The 21,123-nt window shown below is 42.0% G+C and overlaps 2 protein-coding genes across 4 annotated transcripts in view; both read left to right on the top strand.

Annotated features, from left to right (window-relative positions):
* The first annotated feature begins 1,479 nt into the window (after positions 1 to 1,479).
* Positions 1,480 to 5,683, top strand: pim1 (Pim-1 proto-oncogene, serine/threonine kinase). The gene is given in 7 exon segments (XM_023826718.2): positions 1,480 to 1,883; positions 2,072 to 2,178; positions 2,354 to 2,404; positions 2,500 to 2,785; positions 2,788 to 2,862; positions 3,939 to 4,115; positions 4,223 to 5,683. Coding segments are annotated over 7 exon segments (942 nt in total). The 5' UTR covers positions 1,480 to 1,801; the 3' UTR covers positions 4,387 to 5,683.
* Positions 5,684 to 18,318: 12,635 nt separating this feature from the next.
* tbc1d22b (TBC1 domain family, member 22B) overlaps positions 18,319 to 21,123 on the top strand; it is a 37,845-nt gene continuing 35,040 nt past the window's right edge. For all 3 annotated transcript variants that reach the window (XR_002840062.1, XM_023826717.2, XM_023826716.2), the window contains exon 1: positions 18,319 to 18,600. Coding sequence is in view for 2 of the 3 variants with exons in the window: in XM_023826717.2 (XP_023682485.1) it covers positions 18,545 to 18,600 (56 nt within the window). In the remaining variant the exon portion in view is untranslated. The remainder of the gene's footprint in view (positions 18,601 to 21,123) is intronic.

Raw genomic sequence — 21,123 nt, 5'->3', positions numbered from 1 at the left:
GTCTCTGCATTTTTTACAGGGCTGTATATTATATTTACACATTTGTATTTTGGAATATGCTAAAATAATACGCTATTTCAAATTCACCCATCTTGCACAACAGCTTATGCAGTACTGGCTGACGGCAAGCCTTGAGGTTATGCCAGGAAGAATGGGGCCCATCCAGACCGGGGCCCATCCAGACCGGGACAAAAGGTCACTGCAGGATACAAAGGAACACAATCACGTACTATGGACAATTTAAAGACACCAATTGATCTAACAGCACGTTTTAAACTACAGCAGAAAAATGGAAATTTAGTATTAAACTCTGACTCTTGGTCTCTTCATAATATACCTTAACAGGCAATGGAAACTATTATTTTCCCAGTTTGGTATAGTTTTTAATTCGGGATAAGCTGCCCATCGACAGTATTTGAATACTACATATTATTCAATACTAAATATAACAGTATTTGAATGCGTATATCGAATTATAGTGAGGAATGCAAATATATATACGGAATACTTCCATTACTAAAAATAAATGTTAAAAAAGTTTCGCAGAAGATAACACCTGATCTGTCATTAATAACACACCCCGATAAAATATTAAGCGGGGAGCACACATTTTTTTGTAACCTGAACTGACCCCCCCCCCCCCCTCTCTCTCTCTCTCTCTCTCTCTCTCTCTCTCTCTCTCTCTCTATGTGAAGCGCATGCAGCCGTTACACAATGTAGCGCGCGGGAAACCATGGGGGGGTGGTGTAAGCAATCCCTTTTATCTGACGTTTCCCACATCCTGCAAGCAAATGAAAACGCGGCCACCCAATTTGAAAAAATGCATGGTATGCGCCTCTTTTCCATAACTCATTGTGGGCCAGTAGGCTTCATTGTTCGTCTAACCAACTAAGCAGAACATTGTCAGAGGATAAAAAATAACTGCATGTTAATGAGCCATATTATGCAGATGGGTGTAAATTATGTGGAGTATTCCCTCTTATACCCAGTTTTCCAAAAGGAGTCACTTTCTTTGAATACGAATTAAGTGCAGCTCGTGTGCAGAAACTTACCCAAAGTATCATGCAGCGAATAAACGGAAGGTGGATATACAGGTTTAAAATTTAATACTGCATTTGATAACATATAACAATAATTCATAATGCATCTTCCATTTTATACTGCAGCACAGGCACACACTTTAAATACTAAAAAACTGTATAGTAAAGGTTCTGCCTGAGCGCCTATTATGTAGTTTCATGCACACTCCTTTTTTGAATACGTCTATCGCCCTCCCCTCCTCAAAAAAAAAATGAAGAAAAGCCTATTTCTTCTTTTGGCGCGTTTTAATTCCCGCCACGTCAAGTCTAGTCGGTTATTTTCTCTTATATTTTGTCTTGCGCCCAGGACGCTGATGCCGGCAGATGATTGGTGGAGGGGTGGGGCCACGATGACGCACATGGGCCGTAAGCTCAGCCTTTACTATGGATGTAATATATAGATAGAGAGTGCAGTTCGGCCCCATCAGAGGAAGCCGGTGTCATTGTTGATAGGATAGGGTGGCAATACCTTAATCATTATTTATTTATATTTCTATCTCATTTGTATTTGTTTACAGGATACCTGTGTTATCCTTTGTATTGGTATCTAGCATTTAAACAAGTTGGTTAAAACTGAAACGTAAACTGAATCCTCTTGCTAGATGAAAAGGGATATCAATTTCGTTGGTCTCTACGTGGATCTGTAGTGGCGGACGGGAGACCTCGGCACGCATTCTGGGATTATCGGAGGCATTTCCCCTGCGTTTTACCAGATCCAAGTAATGCTGCTATCCAAGTTTAACTCATTTGCTCATATTTCTACGGTGGACATGCCGGCGAAGATCCAGCTTCAAGTTCAGCAAGGTTAGCCAGCGGAAATGTTCTATTTGGATTTTCCTCTCCTATCAATGTGGTTGTTGGGGGGAAAGGGGAGGAAGGCGGGGTGTTTGACGAAGCACACCCGGCACTTTCTGGCATCTGGGACTGGGATCGGAGGATATTCTAATGACATGCTACTAATTAATGATTTCTATATATTTTTATAACTGCAGTCAAGGAGAGGGAACCTTTCGAAAAGGTTTACCAAGTCGGCTCGGTGCTGGGCAGCGGCGGCTTCGGCACAGTCTATGCGGGACAGAGAATTGCTGACGGTGTGCCGGTATGTCTCAGCCATTTGCCTCGTTGTCTACTAAATCTAAATTGATGCGGATATTGGATGCTTATATTGTTTTAAATGGGAGAGTTTAGCATTTAGAATGGACTGCTCGGCGGCGTTTGGCCGCGATCGCTGCGTTTCTAGGCGATTTACCGTGTGTTGTGTTTCTGTTACGCAGGTTGCAGTCAAGCATGTGGCCAAGGACCGGGTCTCCGACTGGGGGGAGCTGGTAAGGATGCACGACGAGCCGGAATAAACCGACGGCTTGCGTATTATCGTCTGGAACGACGTTTAATCGGGGTGTTATCATGGTTTTGATTTCAGCCCAATGGCTCCCGGGTCCCCATGGAGATTTTGCTGCTGAAGAAAGTCGGGACGGGGTTCCGGGGTGTGATAAGAATGCTGGACTGGTACGAGCGGCCAGATAGCTTCATCATCGTCATGGAAAGACCGGAGCACGTTAAGGACTTGTTCGACTTCATCACGGAAAAGGGAGCGCTACCCGAGGAGCTGGCCAGGAACTTTTTCCGTCAGATTTTGGAGGCGGTGCGGCATTGCCACAACTGCGGCGTCGTGCACAGGGACATCAAGGACGAGAACATCCTGATCGACTTGCCGGCGAGATGAAGTTGATAGATTTTGGCTCGGGAGCTCTGCTCAAAGACACCGTTTACACGGATTTTGACGGTAAGCCGGTCGTCATCATTATTATTATTATTATTATTATTATTATTATTATTATTATGCCAATGTGTCACCCTAAAATAGACTATTAAAAAAATAAGCTGCAGTTTTAATGTGTGGTTGGATGTATTCTTTTTGTATTTCGTGGAAGCGTGGTTTGTTTATGGTGGTTGGGGGCGGGGGGGTCTCCAGCTAACGCTAGGGGTCTCCGCCTGCACCGCTTATTTCCATGGCGCAGCGCTGTAGTGATCGTTCGCATTACTGGGATATGACGGATTAAAGTGGCCTCTGAAGGTCATTACTATGCCGAGCAGAAGCGGCTGAAACGATCGGCGCGGTTGGGCAAGAAAAAAAAATCTCCAGAGCTTCGTTCCGTCTTTGATCTCGTGTTTACAAGTTCATAAGCCAGAAAGATGCCCGACGAAGCATCTGTCCGAAAACAAAAGCTCCGCTTCGAGCAAAGGAGTTGCCGCGTTTCCACTGACGTTTCGCCGGAATATTTTGAAATCCTGACCGTACAAGCCCACACGGCGACATTCCTGTCACCGAAAGAATTACGCAAACCCGTATTTGTAGTATTTGTTTATGGGCGTCTGCGCTGCTGTTGACAGAATATGCTGAAAGACTCTGGATGCTTGTATTTAAAAACAGAAATCGGAAAGCCGGCATGTTTGCGGGACGAGTCGCACTACATTCAATCGACTGGGATACATTTGTCTGGATATTTGCATTTTATTGTCGGAAGTTCACATTTGAGGCTAGAAGCGGGGAGTCAGACTCGTCTTTCGCGTCTTTAGCGCCACCCTCCGGAGGGAACTGGCGTTTTTACAACAGTGTTTTGTAAACACTGTCACATGGCAACCCCGAGCCGACCGCGTGCGCGCGCCATTGTTAGGCTCACGTGAACATGAGTCAACAAAGGGCAGAACAGGACACTGTTTTTTTTTTTTTAATCCTTTAGTCCCTCCTACGCTACGATATAAAATTTAAATTTAGTTTTCTGATGGTGTATGCTGGCTTTTGCGAGAAAATCAAGTAGAATTATAATCTTAACATATGTTTTACTTTGTGTTTAACAGGGACTCGAGTCTACAGCCCACCAGAATGGATTAAGTATCACCGATATCACGGCCGGTCCGCCACGGTATGGTCTCTAGGTGTCCTTCTCTATGACATGGTGTGCGGAGACATCCCCTTTGAGCAAGATGAAGAAATACTGCGGGGTCAAGTTCTTTTCCGCAGGAAAATCTCTCCAGGTATGCTCGAGATAGGCAACTAGAATCCCTTTCTACAATATCAATGTTACATCCTTCAATTTTTGTCCATTATATTGCACTTATGATTTTTTTATGCTTTTTTACAGATTGTCAGCAGCTAATAAAACTTTGTCTGTCACTGCGGCCATCAGAGAGGCCTTCATTTGAGGACATAATCAACCACCCCTGGATGCAGAGCACGTCGACCCCGTCAGAGCCCACGGACATCCGGCTACATAGTCTCAGCCATGAGTCCTCGACCACTAATTAATCACCCAGCTGCAGGAAGAAGGATATTTGGACAATTTCAGATAAAGAAAGCACTGACATTTTTTTGTTTGCTTTTTTTTGTTTCTCCTCAATGAGGACAACTTGGACTGTAGGGAGAATGTTCCGGTTTATATTTGTTTTTGTGTAGAAACAATGCAAAGGTGGATGATGCCAGTATGATCTGGGCGGGGCTGGCGGTGTCGGCCGGGGGTTGCGGCTCGCCCAAGGTGTCCACTGTGTTCACCTTCTTTGGTGCGAAGAATTTTGTAAGGAGAAACAAAAGGCCAAAGTGGCTTTTTGGGTGGGCCAGTCCAGGTGAGCCTTGTGCTCTGCAGAGCGATATCCCAGCCTGTGACCATGTCCTGGGCGTGCTCCTTTTTGGCTGTCTTACGGTATTGCAGCTATTAAAACAGCCACTGTACTTTTTATGACAAAAACTAGAGAGAACGAAAGCAGATTACAGTACTGGACTTCTATGATGCAGATTAAAGATTAACATAGTGCCTTACGTGAGTTAAATCACTGGGGACTGCGGAAATACTTGAATTTTTAAAATTACAATTATTATACCACTTTGTTCCTTAACTTTGCTCTTTCTTGCATCGGTTTCATTTACTGGGGTCTCTTGGCTCTCTGTCCATGTTCCCATTGTCAACAACAACCAGATGACCTCAGACAACCTGTGCAAACTCCATTTGATAGCAGCCTTACCTCACTAATGCATTCTTCCACCCTCACCTTGAGAACTTCTCCTAAAAAACTACCACTCACTTAGTCATGAATGCACACAACAATGCAAGCGCAGTAACAAAATGCTACATGATGTTACTTCTGATTTGTGTATATATGTACTGTATCTTGGCTTTTTTATGCTTTTTTGATTTAAAATTTGGGCTTTGTAAAGATTTTTTTCTGTACAAAAAATTAGTGGGATTATTTATTTATTTATAAAGAATTTTTCAAGTTTCATTCCACACTTATTGAAGGGCCCACAGATTATTTAAATATATATTTTATCTCATATTTATGGATTGAATGGGTTTTTCAAGCAGATTTTTGTGTAGATAACCTCCAGAGCACTTCTGTTTTTAATGCATGATGTACTGGATGCCTATTTAAAAGGTGAGCAGGATTTTTTTAACGCAATCAAATTGTACCCCACTTTTTTGTGTAGATATGTGTCCACTATAAGTTGCTTGATTGCAGCTTGTTCGTTTCCCTTCTTTTGAATTGGATTAGAATTGTAAATACGTCAAAATTATTTTTTATACAGTTTCAATAAATTTTTTTAGCCTTAATTTGAGTCCTGTTTCACTTCAGAGACCTTTGTCATTCCTCTCTCACTGCCTTTTTGTCATCTGTTGGTCATCTGTTGGCCAGGATAGCACACCATTACAAAGTGCTGTCCCACCAACTAGCCAATGAAAACTGGATGTCATTGGATTACGTTATTTCAGCATTACATTCACACATGCATCTGTATTTGTCTTTTACCAGGTCGTCTCATTGAATACTGCTTGATGTGTACATATTTCTGTATATTACCATTAAACTCGTAGTATACGCATATAAGAGTAGGAGAAAAACTAGCCTGGTTGCAGCACTGTATCTCAGAGGTGTAAGTAACCAAAATTATGGTGTTTCAAGGAGCTGTTGGGTAAGTACAGTGGCATGTGGGGTGTTGAGGACAGTTGGAGGGGGGAGTGTATCATTGGGTTCAAAGGAAGGCTGCCGTGCCATGAACCCGCTGTCTGCAGGGCTTAATGAAATGGCGATGGTCTATTTTAGTTACTCATAACTCATCTAGTGCAATTTTACCTGTTGTACAGCTGGCTTGCTTCAGTAGAACCAATGCGTTATGTCAAGAGTCGCTTAACACACCCACATATTCAGAATTCCATTGGAAAAAAAAATCTATTTTTTAACTTCAGCTGTCGAAATTAGGCTTTTCCATTTGTAAGTTCAGAAGTTTCTGGGGGAAGCCCGTTAAAGAAACACGAGACACATTTTTGGTGCTGTAATTCATTACTTATTTTGCGGTTTCAGTACTTCCTAATTCTTATGGATGTATTCTTACAGCTAGTTTGTCAAGGTTAGAAGCCCTGCAGCATTTCTGTCCTCCTTAAGTACTTGCTTAAAATTAAAAAGTTAAAATTGCTGCCGTGCATATTTGGTTTAAGGATCCTCAAAATAAATCTCAGTGTTAATGGGCTTGAGTTTAGAGGTTGAGCCAGAGAGCAGAATCCGCTTTTAATTAAGGCTTACGCCGTGACGTTTGTGTGAAGAATGTGGTAAGGATGATAACATGGTTCTCCGGAGGTGGAGCTGAGCATTATCCTTCTGCCCGCCTCTCCCCCCTTCAAGGTTAGCTGCCCTGTGTGGAAGACAGGAAGGAGGGGGACCACCGGAACAGACAATTACCAGATTTTGGAGTTCAGCTACAGACATGCCATAGACCGGGTGTTCGTCTACTGGCAAATCCTGTTATCGAACTGATTATGCTATTAACAGCTTATCAGGATGAAATGACACATTTAGACAAAGATGATTATGCTGCGGGGGTACTGGCCTCACAATTAGGGTGTGCAGTGAGATAGCTGCCATCTGTAACTCAGTCTCATCACACTGCAGAAACTGGCAGATTGGGTTGGATATATTTGTGCATTGAAAGGCATTTGACGTTCATTCATTTCCTGTTGCTCCTTTTCGCAGCACCCATTCGGTCCCAGCTCTGAATTTTCATCCAGTCCTGATGACAGAGCCCCCTCCACGCTGCTAACCCCATCTTCACTCTCCTTGGACAGGGGGTTTGGAGGGCATTAAATCCTCATGATTCTAAAGTCCCCTGATAATCCACAGCCTGCAGACATTAAGTGTCTTATCTGGCCTCAAGGAGAGAAAACCCAGTGTGCATACAGGGTTAAGTACAAACACACCCAGGCACATGCAGTCGCACTAAATACCGGTATCGCTGCAGGAAGGAAGGTCACGCACCTGTCATGCACTATTACTGTAATTAGATGTCGTGCTTGTAGTACTATGTTTGAAAACGGTCTTTGCATTATCAGATTGTTCATCCTTATCTCAATTTTCTCCTGTTGCGATATGATCGACCTTTCATTCACTTTGTACTTCCACGAAAAGTAGCGCATGCGTGGGACACGCAGTTTAAAGGGACGAGCAAGGCACCGTTTTCACTGTTCTTTCTCCTGTTAAATACTTATGAAGTTTCTCTCCAAAGAACAGCTTGGATGTCCAATACCATTGCATTAAATCTCAAGGTGCATTATGGGGCATGTAGGAACATGCTTGGCAAAGATAGGGTGTATATATCATACCCAATCAGTCCATTGCAGGACACACACTCACACTGCACAATTTAGAGATCCCAGTTTTCCTTACCTCATGTTTTGTAGACACCAGACGGAAGCCAGAGTTCCCAGACACACACGCACACACACACAGAACATTTAGAGATACTAATTAGCTGACCAGCATGTCGTTAGTCTGGAGCACACATACAGAGTCCATCCATAGAGTGTAGAAGTTGGCTTCAAACTGCCAGCTGTAGAGCAGCAATGTTACCCCCTGCTTCACCATGCAATGTTACCCCCTGCTTCACCATGCAATGTTACCCCCTGCTTCACCATGCCTCCTCATGCGTCTTCCATACTGCGTATCCTGGACAGGGTTGAGGTGACAAAATGTTACCCTTTGCCCTTATTATAAGCATTATGTGTAGATCTGGTCAGACATATAGAATCTCCTCCTGCTTAAGACAGCATCCTCATGCATAACATGAATGATGCAGAGAACTGCTTCCAGACTCGCTGCACAAGGAAGTCGAAGGTCTTATTGCCTTTGAAGGTACCAGGCCATTGCATCTCCCAGTGCTTCGGTTTACTTAGTTTAGCCATGAAAATTGGCTCATCATTTCAGTTAACCTTCAATCAGGCAGGTGCAGTACAAACATTCTGGACGGAAGCATGATGCTGCAGTTGCAGTGCAGATCACAGAGGGTTTTGCTATTGACACACGGGGCCCTTATCTGAGGGTCATCGGAATGCTGGAGGCATGCAGGCAGACAGACGAGGGCTTCAGCCTCTGCTTTGGGTGTGACTGTGTTTTCCTGGGTGGAACACTGCTCTGCCAGGCACAAAAACCCCTATAGTTTTCTGAAGATCACACAATCCATTCATACGTCTGTCACAGAAAAACCATCTGCAGGACATTTCAATCAAACTGCATAACATATTTGCTTAGTGGCCACGTCAATGAATAACACTGAATTAATTCTGCATTTTTAACAATTTATGCAAATTTACTGAATCAGTTCAGGTTGCAAAGTCGTTAGCTGCTTTACAGCAGCCATGACCTGCGGGCACACAGTGAGAATGAAAGCTCTGTTGAAGGGCTCCAAAAAGCACACAAACTCAAAGTGTTATAGGATAAGTACCGGCGGATCTCTACATACACAGTTATGCTTCTCAGTGAAGCATAGCACTTAGGTTGCTATGGTGGGGTTGGGAGAAGGTTAGTGGGAAAAGTATTAAAAATTTGACTAATAATTTGATTATTAATAAGATTTGCTGACCTATCACTTAAGTGTCAGGCAGCTAGGAGACGCGCAAGGAAGAATATCATTGTATTGTAGTACATCCTGTACTTAATACATATGACAAGATATCTTGAATGATACCAGTTTAATAACTGCAGGAGGCAACTGTTTAAGATGTAGAATAGAGGGACAGAGATCTATGGACTGCAGGGCACGTGAATGGTGAGTGTACAGGAGCTGTAGACATGTGAGCGAAGGACCATAAGAAGTTAAAGTCCGCTACCAGGGTCAGTTCGGAGGTACTTCACAGCCAATTAAAGTTCACTCTTAAGATAAAATGGCAAAGGTTTTCTGTAGATTCTTTTAACACGGTTTGTGTTATGGCTCATAATTCATTTGCTATCTTATGACTTTCCACCCTTGTTTATGTGAGTTCCAGTGGCCCCTCCCTTTACTGGAGTTCATCCCTGACTTCTGCAGAACAGAAAGAGAAACTGCCAGTCTGCTATGCTCTAGCACCAGCAGGAATTTCAGCCATAGGGAAGGGCTGGGTCACTCTGTCGATCTTCACAACCACTCTTTCACACTCACAAACATGTACACAAACAAACTGCGAGCACATGCTAGTCCTTTCTTATGTAAAGACGTATACACACATAGATAGATGTACACCTCGCACACCTTTACACAAACATGCACGCATCCATTTTCCATGAACATCCAGTTCAGGGTCTGCAGAAGGTCTGAAACTCAATAAGCAGAAGGCAGGGAAAGCTTTGGAAGGGATGTCAGTCCATTGCAGGATACACTCACACACTCTGCACAATTCAGAGATCCCAGTTTTCCTTACCTCATGTTTTGTAGACACCAGAGGGAAGCCAGAGTTCCCGGACACACACACACACACACACACACACAGCTCACCATCTCTCACTGGAGAGAATCTGACAGGTAATTGGTCTCATAGTGTCTGGTTAGCTGTACCAACATCAGAACAGTGTGTTCTGCTCTGGGTCACAGTGGCTCCCGCCTGAAGGAGCGCCATGTTCCCTTGGGTACAGTCCAAGGGCTCCCTGTCTCTACAGCACAGGTCTGTTAGTGAAACAGCCCAGGTGTGCTAGCCTTGTGCTCAAAGACTGTGAGCAGGACTTTCTTAGGGTTAAATGAGCTAAACAGGTTGACTGTGTAAAGCAAGGAACTGTGTGCAAGAGCTGCAACAGTGGCAAGTGTTGCCTTCTGCTGGGACGCACTGTATTTTTGACCCGTTCCTTAGCCCTGTGCAGGAATAATAAGAGGCTTCTTAACAGGTCTTTGGCTTTCTGTTCAGGTATCTTCAGTAGGTACAGGTTCTGCGTAGCTATGGTGACGAAAAACGCGGGGACAACAATGCAACTGTCTGTGCTGCAGCTGGTACAATGGGCAAGGTTGAGGCTGAAGGAGGTTGGGGTGCATTACATTCGCGTGGAGGAACCTGACTGGGACCCCACACACTCCAAGGCTTGGGTGGGAGGAACTTGCACTGTTCAGCCGTCTATCCCCGCGAGCTTTCGTCAGACTTTCCTGTGGAGACATGTCCTCGGGGGAGCAGAGCACATTCCCGCCCTCTGACTCGCAGTGATGTACAGCGGCAGTTAGATCAGTCATCGAGGGAAAAGGTCAGCTTGTTCTCTGAGGAAAACGCAGAGCGCTGGAAGCAGGTGGGAGAGTTCTGGCAGCCTCACTGTGGGAGGGACTAGGATCAACTGCTTTATTTGAAATAATACACACAAACATGCCGACAATCCCAGTCAATTTGAAACTTAGTCCTGAGAAGATAGCCGTTACCACAAGACTGGCTTCAGCGTTGTTTACTATGTCCCCAGAATGAGATGACTGCTCCACCTCACTCATTTTATATTTCACCAGGGACAAGGGCGTCAGTGCATATGCTTGGATGCAAATTTGAAAGTTTTCTTTTGGATTTAATGCAATGTAGTGACATTATGTTTAGACAAGTTTTATGGTTTACATAATTTTTGTATCTTTATAAAGTATGGGAGAATTTTTTTAATCACAGGCAAACAAAATAATATAAATAGTCAATAACATAAATAGTAAATACTGTGTTAATTACAAATATACAATGCATGGAAATTTACAACAATTATAATTTATGGCATTACAATGAAAAAAGAGTGGTGCCTTTACCCATGCAATAAATATTGCAGTAATGGTGCAGATATGGCAGCAATGGTATAGATATCACAGTAATGGTAGAGGTAGTGCAGTAACGGTATAGATATCGCAGTAATGGGTGGAACATTAAATCCTTGGAAAATTGTGACAGACCCTGTTTATATGATCACATTCCGGTGATTTTTTCTCTGACTTACATCACTGCAATGCAATGTCTTATTACTGAACATTTTTACTAGCAAAAAATGTTTTATTAATCCATCAGGAAGACCAATATGTTCATGACATATTTGTTTTCAAATACTGTCCCCGCCTCTTCCCCCAAAAAGCCCTCCCACTGGATTCCCGTAAGACTGTGCTCACTTCCCCATTCCTGCCTGTCTCCTCTGACGTAAACAGCAGCAGACTGCTTCCACTTTGCACTGCAGTTGGTCTGCAGAGATCTGGATTCAGGGACAGATACTCCCTACACTCTGCATTCCTACTGTACAGATAAGCTTCAGCCACCTATCTAATCTCTGTGTGCCACGTAGCTGGCTTACAGCCTTGATAGGAGACCGAATTTCACCTTTGAGCGTGTCCTGTGCATGCTTGTTTGTGACACTATCCATGCTTCCAGGGTCACAAACTATGTGTGACTTTATTTCAGTATTCTCATGTATAAGCCTTTAATCATTAATATGGGAATTTCACGTGAAATGATACTGTCAATTGGCATTTTTGGCAAAGCAACTTCATGTAATAGGATGCACCTTAAAGTCATACCTTTACAGCATGTCTGAAATCAACACACACACAGCATACAGTATGTATTTATAGGTATGTATGTATTTATATATTATATTGTGGGTCCAAATGTCCTGTTATTTTTACATTGCATGGACATTTTTTTCGGCCCTCATAAGGGGAAACTGAAATTTATAAAAATTTTGAAACTGATGGTTTTCTGTGAATGCGATGAAAAAATAAAAAATACCAAAAGTCTTGTATTTAGTTTGGTTACTTATGGTTATGGTTAGAGTTTTCCCCATAGAAATGAATGGAGAGTCCCCACAAAGATATAATTACAAACCTGTGCGTGTGTGTGTGTAAATAAAATGGGCCCGACCCAAATTGCACAACATTTAGCTTTGGAGCTTGACATCACTAGATTGAAAACAGGATGTGCTCTCAAATTAGCACAATGCTCCCACAAGTGGCCTTTGACCGTGGAGCGTGGCCTCAGCCTGCCTGTCCAGGTGGATATCCGCTCAGCCTTTCGTGCTGCTGCTGCTGGTGTGAGTTCCTGCACACCCCCCTTCGGACCTCCTGGCCTGCTGACAGGGGACACTATCTGATCAGAACACCGGAAGGCTGCCCCCCTCCCCCCTCTCTGCTATTTTTTTCCTCAAAGTCATCCTCTGATTCAGCAAAACCATCAGTTTCAAAGTTACTCCAAATTCTGGTCTGAGAGTTCGCATTACTGGTTCAGGCCCTCTGATGCCTTACAGGAACATTCAGATCCTGGCCAGATGTAAGTGTTGGCCACAGCTCTGGACAGGCCACTCGCTTTAAGGAAACATGGATGTCGGCATTAGGGACCAGTACTAATCTTATTTCATTACACATTTTGCTGAGATTAAAACATGTAAACAGAGCTGGTCGGGTCAGGAACCAATCCCGGGTAACATGGGGCAAAAGACTGCGATACTGCGGTTGTATGGAATGTCAGCCAGTCACAGGGCACATACATGTACACAGACACACATGCACATGTTTCTCTCATATAATGCTTAATTTCCAGTGTAAAAGAGAAACCAAACCTCAACCTGGAGTTTATTTAACCTTAAAACAACAGGAAAGAAAGGAAGCTATTAGCTTTTTCCTTGGACAAGCTGATGGATGCAAATAACTTCAGTAACTATCCACATTAATATGTAGGCTACTGTGTAATATATTGTAAGTTACTGAAATCATTCTGCGTAATTCAATTAGTAATTCATACTTGTCAATCGATTAGTAATGAATGACTGTAAGGGAGACGCTGTCACTAAAGTATCAGCACTGGGTAGCTGTGTTTTCCAAGCCATGCGTCTCCTGAGCTTATGGGGCTCAGCAGACCTTTGTGCACACAAGCTCCATATTTGTCATGGAAGCACCGGGACCACTGGGCTGGCCGGCCCTTTGATCGCCATGAAAGGGGAAGCCTCAAACTAAACACTGCCAACATCAAAGGGCCATTTATTGATCATCTATGTTAAAATGAGGCAACTTTAAACTGGGACATCTGTGTTGTTAACTCTCCTTCTAAACTCATTTATGGCCCTGCCCAAATATTGCATATATCCTAAACTAAAACTGCAGTGACCCCCCCCCCCCACAAAAAAAAAAAAAAATGTGAACTAGCAGCAAAATTTACCCTCTGTTGTTTACTTCATCATGACACTGGCCCTGAACTTAGTATAGCTCAGTGAAAAAAAAAAGGTATGTACCCTTCAGGACAAATTCTTGACTACTCCAAGGACACATGTGAATTTGTGTGTTTAATGATTCAGCTCTTCATTTTTTTTCTCTGAGCTAAGTATGTTTGGAAATAGAAGTTGTTAATTTGCTTCTAGCTTGCAGCATTGTGCAGGTCTAATTCTGCATTAATGTTAATGTGAGGGAGAACCACTTTTTGTTCCTGGTTTTTATTGAGAAAGCACAGTGATCTACTTCCTGACAGTCTGACACACTTCCTCCATGCAATGACCCACTTTGCAGGCCTCCTTACTGGCCCAAAATTGGCCACTTACATAACAGGCCTCCAATATTCCGCCTGGAGTTCAGGACCAATAGCCCTCACCAAACCAGTGGCTGGCATTCTCCTACAATAACCAGTCAGGTCATTCTAGCAAGTCACTTCACCTTATCCCATCATACTGACCTCACGACAAATAGTGTTGAGGCATACAAGCATAACTAATAACCTTATGGTGAGGCTTCAACACTTATAGAGGTAAGGCATCCACAAATCAGAAGTGAGCACTTATAAACAAGAAAAAGATATATATAAAAAACTCTTTCACTTCTAGAATCACATGCACCACCCCAAAGCAAACATGCTGGGAATCCAGGATAAGAATGTTGTCCAGGAAATATCCAGGAGGGGGGGTGACAGAACACAGAATTTCCCTTTTGGGGCTGTGTTGATGAAGCCAGCGGTGGTAGTCACTGGGTTTGTTCGATAACCCCAATCCGGGAATGTGTCACAGCAGGGGATCAATAGGAGTGCACATTCATGGGGGGTGGGGGGGGGGGGATTAATGGAAATGAGCACACAGCTGACTGATAACCGGGGATAAACAGCCAGTTCAGACAGACTGAACTCTCTAAGTAACCTCTTGCTTCAGCTCTTGCTCAACCGAGTTTCATGATGATTCTTGTTTATGAGAAAAGTGTGACTCCCCCAGGGCTGGACAAGGTATAAAAATCAGTCCTGGACTTTTGCTGACTTGAGGGGGTGTGGGGTCACACATACTCTCACCCCCCCCCCCCCACCATACTCTCTGGCCCATTGGGAAAATGCCTGACATGCCAGATGGCCAGTCAAGCCCTAGTCTCCCTGTTAAAAAGCTAGTTGTGTGTGAAGGTCACATGACCTACTATGTTTTCATTATATCAATACGCAGGTTTTGGCCGGACAGTTAGTAATCTTTTCCGTCAGCAATTATTTAAAAATTTTCCTCTGCTAAACATTCCATAATAATATCTCTAATGCAACTTATATGATGATTCGTGGAAAATTACTCAGCAATTCTCAAAACGCAAAAAGAGAATAGCTCATATTGTTATTAGGTAAAGTAGAAACACCACAGGGTGTTCCCATCTCGTGCGCTGTGCTGCCTGGAATTCCTGTCATGCTCTCCATGACCCTGTACTGGATCAATAGCTGAATGCCAGTCAGAAAGTACAATAGGGACTTGGTAGTTTGGCCTAAGGGTGATTCTCATTTTGAGAGGACATTAAGTTTGCAATCAGTACTTCTGGCGCAAAAATTGCATTCAGTACTGCAATAAGCATACATGTCATTTTGAGCCCTAGTTCGGAGGCAGTGAGCAAAGTTCTTTGTTGCATCTGACGCAGCGATGACAGCGGACCTCAATGCTGCCCCCCTCCCCCCCCGGGCATTCCGTTTTTCTGAGAATCTCCGCCAACTGTTGACTTCCCTCGGCTATTTTGCAGGAAACGCTGCATCCCGCTCTCCATCTGTCCCCTCCTCTGAGCTGATGTTTAAAATGTTTTCCACAGTCACACAAACAACTCGCACAACTACTCGTTTCTTTCACCCTCAGTTTAGTGAAGATGCCCCCCCATCTGTTTGATACTTCCACAGTCCATTCATCAGAAGGAGTCACGGGCACAGCCGCTTGTTTCGATCAAATGAAGCCGTGTTCTTCACTGAAAAAGAAAGTCATCATGGTAAAAGGAGTAGAAATGATAATGAATGGATTGGCTTATGGCCACTGTTATCACTTCAAAGGGCAATGAAAGCAAATAAAGGGCTGCTGGCTGACTGTGATTACTGGAAAATCAACACAAAATCTACCATATCGTGTGACCAGAGCACTTTATTCAACTGACCTGTTTGTAAAAAAAATTACCTACACAATGGACTATCAGAATCAGATGCTTACATAAAAAGTGCTCGGACTTGTGTAAGGCCATGTACAGGAGTGACCCTCTTAGAAATTGAAACACAATGTGCTTTCAAATGTAATACATCCGCCAAGTTTCATAACTTGGTGAATAAAGCTGAGATGGGAAAATATATGACGCTGATGTGGGGTTGGGCTCACTAAACTCATGTCTGTAAATATGTTGTTGTTTTATACACAAATAAAAGGCCATCAGACCATTAGAGAGAACTATGCCACAAAATCCAGTTACAATACTTAAGGCAAAGTATATTATAATATTTGGAATGTGGACTATAATGAAGCATTCTTTTTTAATTACTAAAACATTAAAAACAATTAAACAGAGAACGAATTCCAGTCCTGTGTTTCCAGATTAGTGTTAAATAATATGTTTTAGCCCTGGGGTACAGCAACATTCTTAGCAAGCTTTCACGTTTTCATGGTCACCTGATGAAATCATGCATAGTAATGTGATCTATGCAGCTTGAGCGTGTCAACGTCACTATGCTACACGAGTTTCGCTGTCTGGAAATTCACGGTTAAGCGTCAGTTGCATTTGTTTGTATCCCTTCTCCGTCGTTATCATTTATTGCCATCTTGTGGTTGAATGATATACTGCACTCAGCAAAACGCCGATTTAACGCCACCATGACACGGTCTTTGACTAAAATAGGAATACCGGAATGCACTGGTTTTCTGCCAGTAGTATTCGCTGCCTCGAGTCTGGTGCTTCCGGAAATAAGCTACACGTTCACTGTGACTCTGCAGTGGATAAAAGATTAAATTCTGCCTCGTTACTATACTATGATTAACCATCAAGAATGACAAATTATTTAAAAACAAGGGAAACATAACTTTAACTATCCTTCCCAACAGAGAAGTGTTCCCACATAAAATAAAACTCATGTTACACACATAAGATATACTTTTAAAAGATTAATGACATATTGTAGTATTCAGATTACACCTCATGAATATGAAAATACCATACTTGAAGAATTGAGAATATGCCATACTTGTAGAATATGTAGAAATGAGAAACACAGACATATGTCTCAATTATGAAATCTGCAATTAAAACATTCAGGTTATTCTCCTTTTCTCTGCATATTTATGATATCCCTGCATTAGGGAAACGCCCTTCCGATGGTCCAAGCCAACACACGTGGGTGTGGACTCAAACCAAGCATGTAAAGATAAAACAATCAAAAACAGACTTCAGGAAGACCTGCTAGGGTGGGAAGAGAAACTTGTATATGATAATGAGCTGCCTGCCGTTAAGACATTTGTAGACTGAAAGAGACTCTGCTCCTCAGGTACAGCCACAGGCCTTTTTATCGGTTCTTGTTTTTCCTGTTTCCCGTGACAATGGAAAAGAATAAATAAAAGCTCTAAACTGGTGTGAACTGGCTCCAGTTTCGGTCTATGGATTACTTCAAGGACAGACACACCCTTTATATCTTAATGTTCCACACAGGAATTTTGCCTATAAAGATAGTTACAACCAAACTGGTCTACATTCTAAAACATAGTATTGCTAAATTTTAGACTGGCAAGAAAAACTGAGATGTTTATGGAAACTCTTTTTAAAGCTACGATCTTGGAAATATGCAAAGATAAAATTTAATACGTATTTTTTGGATCATTTAGACAAAGTGCAGCAACTGACTGGGGCTGTTTGAGATTCTCATTCAAAAATGAATGTTTTTATTATTATTATTATTTGATAATGGGATGGCTGAAGTAAATGAGCCCAGATGACTCCTGTTGAATTTTTGAGGACTTATATAAATCATCAAAACAAAATGGACTGTCTGTTCCCTGACTTACACTTTGTATTATGGACCCAATGTATTGTGATATCCTTGTGTCCTGTTCAGTACATCAACAACTCAGTAGCACAGACAGTACTCAAAAGAGGTAATGATGTGTAATAGGTGTTCATTTGTGCTAAGTTTAACATGACAGAATATATTTATAGGACTGACAAATAGTCTAAAAAGTGAGTCTCCACCTTAGAGTTAAGGAAGTGATTCAGCAGTTCTGACAGACATTTGTTGTCTTGTTCATTCTACCTGCGTGAAGGGTGATGGTGAGCAAACAAGTTATGGGAGAGAAATTTTCAATGATATTACTATGATGTAAGTAAGTGACTAGCATTTCATTTTTCCATTATTACATGGCACAAGTGAGACATTTAAATATGTAATATTTAGTAAACAGTTTTTACAAGTTTCAGTAGGGTATGAATTCAAATCTACCTATATTGCATAACCAATTAACAGTTTTTAATATATTATCCTATTAGATTAAATATACATTTAGAATTCCAGCTCGCCTGACCCTAACCAGGATGAGAGAACAAAACACGGATGGATCGATGGTAATCCAGCTAACTTAAAACAGACCGCACCTGACTGAGTCGACACCTGTAGCTAGTACTCGATGTCAATCAAACGACGATCCCCGCCCATCCTATGATACACTGTATTCTTATTGGCTATCCTCCCTGCACCTGTCAAACCGTTCCTCCAACCACAAATCAACCTCACTACGCTCCAAGATGGCGGCTTCCATTACTGTATTTTTTGCGCTTCGTTAATAATAATACAATAAGAATATTATCACCTGAGATACAAGTATACCATTAAGGGTCAAATCATAGTAGACGCCTCCTTTTGTTTCTATTCAGCGTTGCCTAATGGTTACTTTTAGCTGGAGGTCGGGCGCGGTGGAAGACTGAGTGGAATCCGGACACTTCTTCGAGTATGGCCACCGATAATAAAATTCAGTTTTGGAGGAGAAACGCTAAGGTTCCGGGAAGGTATGCATTTCCTCCTCAACCCCTTGGTTTGCTACTGTACAGTCAGCCACGCTAGAGCTCTGAATATGTTCCTCAGAATTACGGTTTTGGCTAGCGTGTAATATAGTATTGACATCATTAGCTGCCGGGCTAGCTATTTTTGGTACCTCTTTAACTTTTTTTTTTTTTTTAAATAATTTTCGATGTTCCGGCTTTAATTGCAGCTAGTGCAGATAAATCAAGTTCCGCGCCGTGGACTTTAGTACGCCTGTTGTTATGGTATTTAATATTCTGTGTCAGATGTGCATGTTAAATGAAGTTGCAGCCATATGTCATTCTGCTCCATGGTGCCTCTGAACAGAGCCGAATATTAGAAATTAGCAGCAGTTGGAGAGCCATCCTGCCCTTTCCAGACATGTGACGTGAGCCCATTAGCTTACAGTGTCCGCTGGAATGGCCATAGCTTTACCAATGTCCTGGTACACTTCTTCACACTGGCCCAATTTACAGAAATAAAACCTCGCCACATATATCTATTTGATTGTAACTTTCACAAAACTGAGTATAGAGCATGGAAAGCATGGGGTAGTTATACTGTACAATGACTGACGTCTTGTGTATCATACAATATCTGTATTTTAAATACATATTGAACATTTTTATTGTCCTGATAATGGAATATATATATTTTACCACTAGTTGCCCTCCCAAAGCAAGATAAAGTACTCTAAAACTAAATTATTTATTTCAAGTCTGTGATATTATTCAACTCACAAAAATATATCACAGATGTTTTATTGACTGTTATATGATATGCAAATTATGGGAAAGAGTTAAATCTGGGGCTCATTATTATTCCCGAATTGCATGAATCTAACACTTTTTTTTTTCCTTGACAGTTTATAGGCAATGTGATTCTGAGTATGATAAACAGTGCATTTTGATACTTTGTCCTGAATGCATTGAAGGCTGGGTGGCAAGTGCATCATTGATGCTGCGAAAAAGGAGAAGGTTACAAAGCATACATAAGAAACCGGCCATTAACTCCAGCCATGTAACGTAAAATTCTCAGGCTGAGACAAGGCTTCCATACAGGATCATAGGAAATGGTTTGGAATCCAAAAAACTGTATTACAATAAATGTAAATTATATATCAGTTTATGTAGGTAGATTTCACTAAACAAAAGTACAGCTGCAAGGCATCTTCTGGGGCTGCCAATCAAGTCCTTGACTGTGCCATCCTTTGTATATCTACTAGGAGAAGCAACTTAATCATTACCTTGGACAACTTTGTTAGAGTAAAGCTGATAGGTGTTGCAGAGCTTCAGAATTGCAGTCATTTTGTTTTCACATACAACCAAAACTTTGGTTAACTCTAAACCCAACTTGACTGTGTATTTACATTAAGCATTACAGGTTTGGAAATAAAAAGGTCAGATGTAAATGAGGACTGACCAGTATAATTGCCACTTTATTTCAAGGTGGGTTGAGGGTCAGCTAATGATAAGATGGAGATGAGTCATTCTCTCTGCTGTGAAATGTGATCAGGTGGAACTGACTGATAAATGATAAAAAAAACAGTATGGTGAGTCGGTTTAACCAGTTAGCAAAAGATGAAGACATCAGCTGGGTCAGCTACAACTGAAACTGGCAAGTGATAAACCTGAAAATAAGTTTTGGATAGAATTTGACTGGCTGAGGTGTACAGATGAGAAGTGCTGTGTGTTACATGAAGTATTGTAGAAATGTCAGACAAAATTCAGACTCCTCACTTTCTATGTGAGTGTAATATTGCAGAGAGATGGACATTTGAGCTTGTGCTCCTGATTTTTTTTTTCTGGTCTTCCTCTCCATTGATAGACAGAGGCACCAGTGCTACCAAGTGTTCAATTAATAAAAAAATAATCTTAAGCTTAGGTTTCTATGCATTGCAAAGGATTCTGGCACACCGAACCAGGAAATTGTGCCTTATGAGCATGCATTAGAGAATAAACTGTTTTTGGTGAAAATGGATGACTACACACACTTGTTGTGGAAAAGATATCGTGCTGGTTGCCATAGTTACACTTAGAAGGATGAAAATAATGAGGCTGTCGTGGGAATGAAAGGATACTTTACACCTCCCTTTGTGCCTTTTTGTTTGTTTTTCTTTTTTATGTAGTGAAAGTTGTCCAGAAAACCATGGGTCTGTTTCGGGGTCATCTTTCATACTTAACCTGGCTTATCATGCAGTTCAAAGAAACAGGTGGCGTATGAAAAGGGGAGGTCAAGTTCGCTGCCCGATGCAGGACTGCCATTGGCTGTACAGCCTTTGGCTTTATTGTTGGAGTAGAAGTGACTCACCTGACACTTGTGCAGAAAATTGGGGGGGGGGGGCGCAAAGAGGGCACGAATATGTGGCATTACTTGCATGGGTTCAGCCATCTAGAAATTAAAATTTTTCTGCAGCCATGACCACTTGGACAAACCAGTTTGAAAATGAATAAATTATATATATTATATAGCCTATATATATTATATAGCCTCTCTCTATATATATATAT

Source organism: Paramormyrops kingsleyae, chromosome 6 (genome assembly GCF_048594095.1).
Source record: "Paramormyrops kingsleyae isolate MSU_618 chromosome 6, PKINGS_0.4, whole genome shotgun sequence".
NCBI classification, from domain to species: domain Eukaryota; kingdom Metazoa; phylum Chordata; class Actinopteri; order Osteoglossiformes; family Mormyridae; genus Paramormyrops; species Paramormyrops kingsleyae.
Note: the sequence above shows the minus strand (reverse complement) of the source record. Positions and strands in the feature narration are given on the sequence as shown.